The sequence below is a fragment of the Salarias fasciatus genome, chromosome 11, assembly GCF_902148845.1.
Source record: "Salarias fasciatus chromosome 11, fSalaFa1.1, whole genome shotgun sequence".
Lineage (NCBI taxonomy): Eukaryota > Metazoa > Chordata > Actinopteri > Blenniiformes > Blenniidae > Salarias > Salarias fasciatus.
Window position 1 is genome coordinate 26144868 of NC_043755.1, and position 3003 is coordinate 26147870.

General features: G+C 45.3%; 1 protein-coding gene across 1 annotated transcript; it reads right to left on the bottom strand.

Moving 5' to 3' along the window:
- Positions 1-405: 405 nt before the first annotated feature.
- Positions 406-2790, bottom strand: LOC115396919 (zinc finger protein 501-like). Its single transcript, XM_030103005.1, has one exon. It carries the CDS (start codon positions 2665-2667, stop codon positions 1381-1383), a length of 1287 nt encoding a protein of 428 aa, XP_029958865.1. The 5' UTR covers positions 2668-2790; the 3' UTR covers positions 406-1380.
- Between the last annotated feature and the right edge of the window lie 213 nt (positions 2791-3003).

The window sequence follows — 3003 nt, forward strand, 5'->3', positions numbered from 1 at the left end:
CCTGCACCTGCTGTGTTTTTTGAGTTTCCCGAGTTCCTGGTTTCCTGCCCTCCTGAGTTCCTTTTGGAAATAAAAGACCGTTTTTGTACGCTGCCTGCGCCTGGGTCCTTCCACCTCGCACTCGTGACAGGAACCTTGTAAACGAGGATTGATCGTGGATGGATTTGTATGCCGTACATGTATTAGGGCTGTCACGATATCAAATTTTCTCTTCACGATTATCATGGGCAAAAAATGTCACGATAACGATATCACTATCAGCAAAAATGTAACTAATAATGGTACAAACATTAAGACTCATCTTTAATTTTATTTTTGTTGTCTCTCTTTTCCCAGATGAATTACATTCAGAATGCCTGTCAAATGAGGTGTGGAAACAATATGAGAACAGTAACTGCATACAAAAAGTGGAGTTACACTCAACTAATTAAAATCTGATGAACTGATTAACAGAGGATCCATGGCAGAGGCCTAATTTACGTAGGGTTGGTGGGTTATGAAAACCCACGGGCCCTCTTGGGGTGGAATCATAGACTGTATATGGGTGAAATCCTGTACTACCGCCACACTGCCGAGAATTTTTGTTTGTTTAAATCCAAGGCGGAATGAGCGCAGCAGCTGCTTCTCTCCAGCCAGAGGCGCCGCTACTGGCTAGGGCCCTGAGCTGAAGGGGGTCCCGAGGAACGGCTGACATCAGTCAATTTCAATGACAAATTTAAGGCGCTACACTAGACGCTGCAATGACAATGTGTCAAAAATCCCCCGCATAGGGCCCTTTCCGATTACTCACTGGTTAGTTGCTAGAAGGGGGCCGGCGGAGAAGATGGCGGATATCAGTGACACAACTTGAAACCCCCCCGGATACATTACAATGACACGTCTGGAACCTACCTAATGGGGCCCCACTACTACCCGGCTTGCATCAACGTGCAGTCAGTGTTGCTAAACACACTTTTTTAGGAGAGTGTCTTGCTGTCGTTGTTGGCCACCGCCGACATGTTTAGTTCACTCGTGATGCTCGCTAACTGGGAGCCTCGCTAGCTAGGAGCCGTGCCGCTACCGCTGCTCTGCTGTGTTTATATGTGAGGGGGAGGGGGAGAGGTGGGGGTGCTGCAGGAGGAAGACGAAGCAAGGCGGAAGAACAGGAGTGGATTTTTAAAATACACTTCAACACGTTTCAAGTGGCACGAGATCCTCCATGCGATAATATCATAGGCGCATTTTGAACACGATATTGAAATTTCACTTTTAAATACCACGGTTATCGTCAATACTGGTTTACCGTGACAGCCCTAACATGTATACAACTACATTTAGTACGATTGCTTTCAATCGGATTGAAAAAACATCTACTGGGCCAATGACATCATCAATAGTCTTTCATGACCTCATCTTCAAGTGAATTTTCATGTGGTGCAGCAAAGAAGAACGATGACGGAAACTTTTCCCACATGTTTCACAAGGATACGGCTTCTCACCTGTGTGAGATCTCTTGTGGACCAATAAAGCGCTCCGATAAATGAAACTTTTGCCACATGTTTCACAAGGATACGGCTTCTCACCTGTGTGAGATCTGTTATGGACCAATAAAGCACTGTGACGACTGAAACTTTTCCCACATGTTTCACAAGGATATGGCTTCTCACCTGTGTGAGATCTCTTGTGATCCAATAAAATGCTGTGACGACTGAAACTTTTCCCACATGTTTCACAAGGATATGGCTTCTCACCTGTGTGAGATCTCATGTGGCGCAACAGATGAGTGTACTGACTGAAACTTTTCTCACATGTTTCACAAGGATACGGCTTCTCACCTGTGTGAGATCGCATGTGGAGCAACAAATGACTGTACTGACTGAAACTTTTCTCACATGTTTCACAAAGGTACGGCTTCTCACCTGTGTGAGATCTTATGTGGCACAACAACTGACTCCGGGTATTGAAACTTTTCCCACATGTTTCACAAGGGTGTGGCTTCTCACCTGTGTGAGATCTCATGTGGACCAACAAATAACTCCGGGTAATGAAACTTTTCCCACATGTTTCACAAGGATATGGCTTCTCACCTGTGTGAGATCTCATGTGGACCACCAAATAACTCCGGTCAATGAAACTTTTCCCACATGTTTCACAAGGATACGGCTTCTCACCTGTGTGAGATCTCATGTGGACCACCAAATGACTGTGCCGACTGAAAGTTTTCTCACACGTTTCACAAGGATATGGCTTCTCACCTGTGTGACATCTCTTGTGGACCAACAAAGTACTCTGACGAGTGAAACTTTTCCCACATGTTTCACAAGGAAACGGCTTCTCACCTGTGTGAGATCTCATGTGGACCAATAAAGAACTCGGATCACGGAAACTTTTCCCACATGTTTCACAAGCTTTCTTCTTGTCAGTGTCCGCTCCTGCCTTTGGATGTAATTTTGGTTTTTTGCGGACAGGTTCACCACATGTTTCCTCACAAAGCTTTTCACCTTCAGCCTGCTTCTCTGAAACAAGAACATCAATCAGTTTGTTCTCATGGTGGACTTCAGAGTCCTGAGAGAGGAGCTGCTCAGTGTCCCGTACTTCTTCTGGTTCTCTCAGGTCACTTTCACTCTCAAACTTAATAATAAGCTGCTGTCCCTCCTGGCTGGTACCCAGAACCTCCTGTTCCTCCATCTGTGGAGGTTCTGGTTCTTGTTCCTGTTTGATCTTTGAAGGTTCTGTTTCTTCTTCTTCCTGTTTGATCTCTGGAGATTCTGGTTCTTCTTCCTCCTGTTTGATCTCTGGAGGTTCTGTTTCTTCTTCTTCCTGTTTGATCTCTGGAGATTCTGGTTCTTCTTCCTCCTGTTTGATCTCTGGAGGTTCTGGTTCTTCTTCTTCCTGTTTGATCTTTGGAGGTTCTGTTTTTTCTTGTTCCTGTTTCATATGTGAAAGTTCTGGTGAAGGTTCTGGTTCTTGTTCCTCTCTGACCCGTGGAGGTCCTGTTTCTCCCTGCTGTAGACAGCAGCTTGC

Coding starts and splice junctions, on each gene's coding strand:
- LOC115396919 (XM_030103005.1), bottom strand. CDS start 2,667: ATGGAGGAACAGGAGGTTCTGGGTACCAGCCAGGAGGGACAGCAGCTT.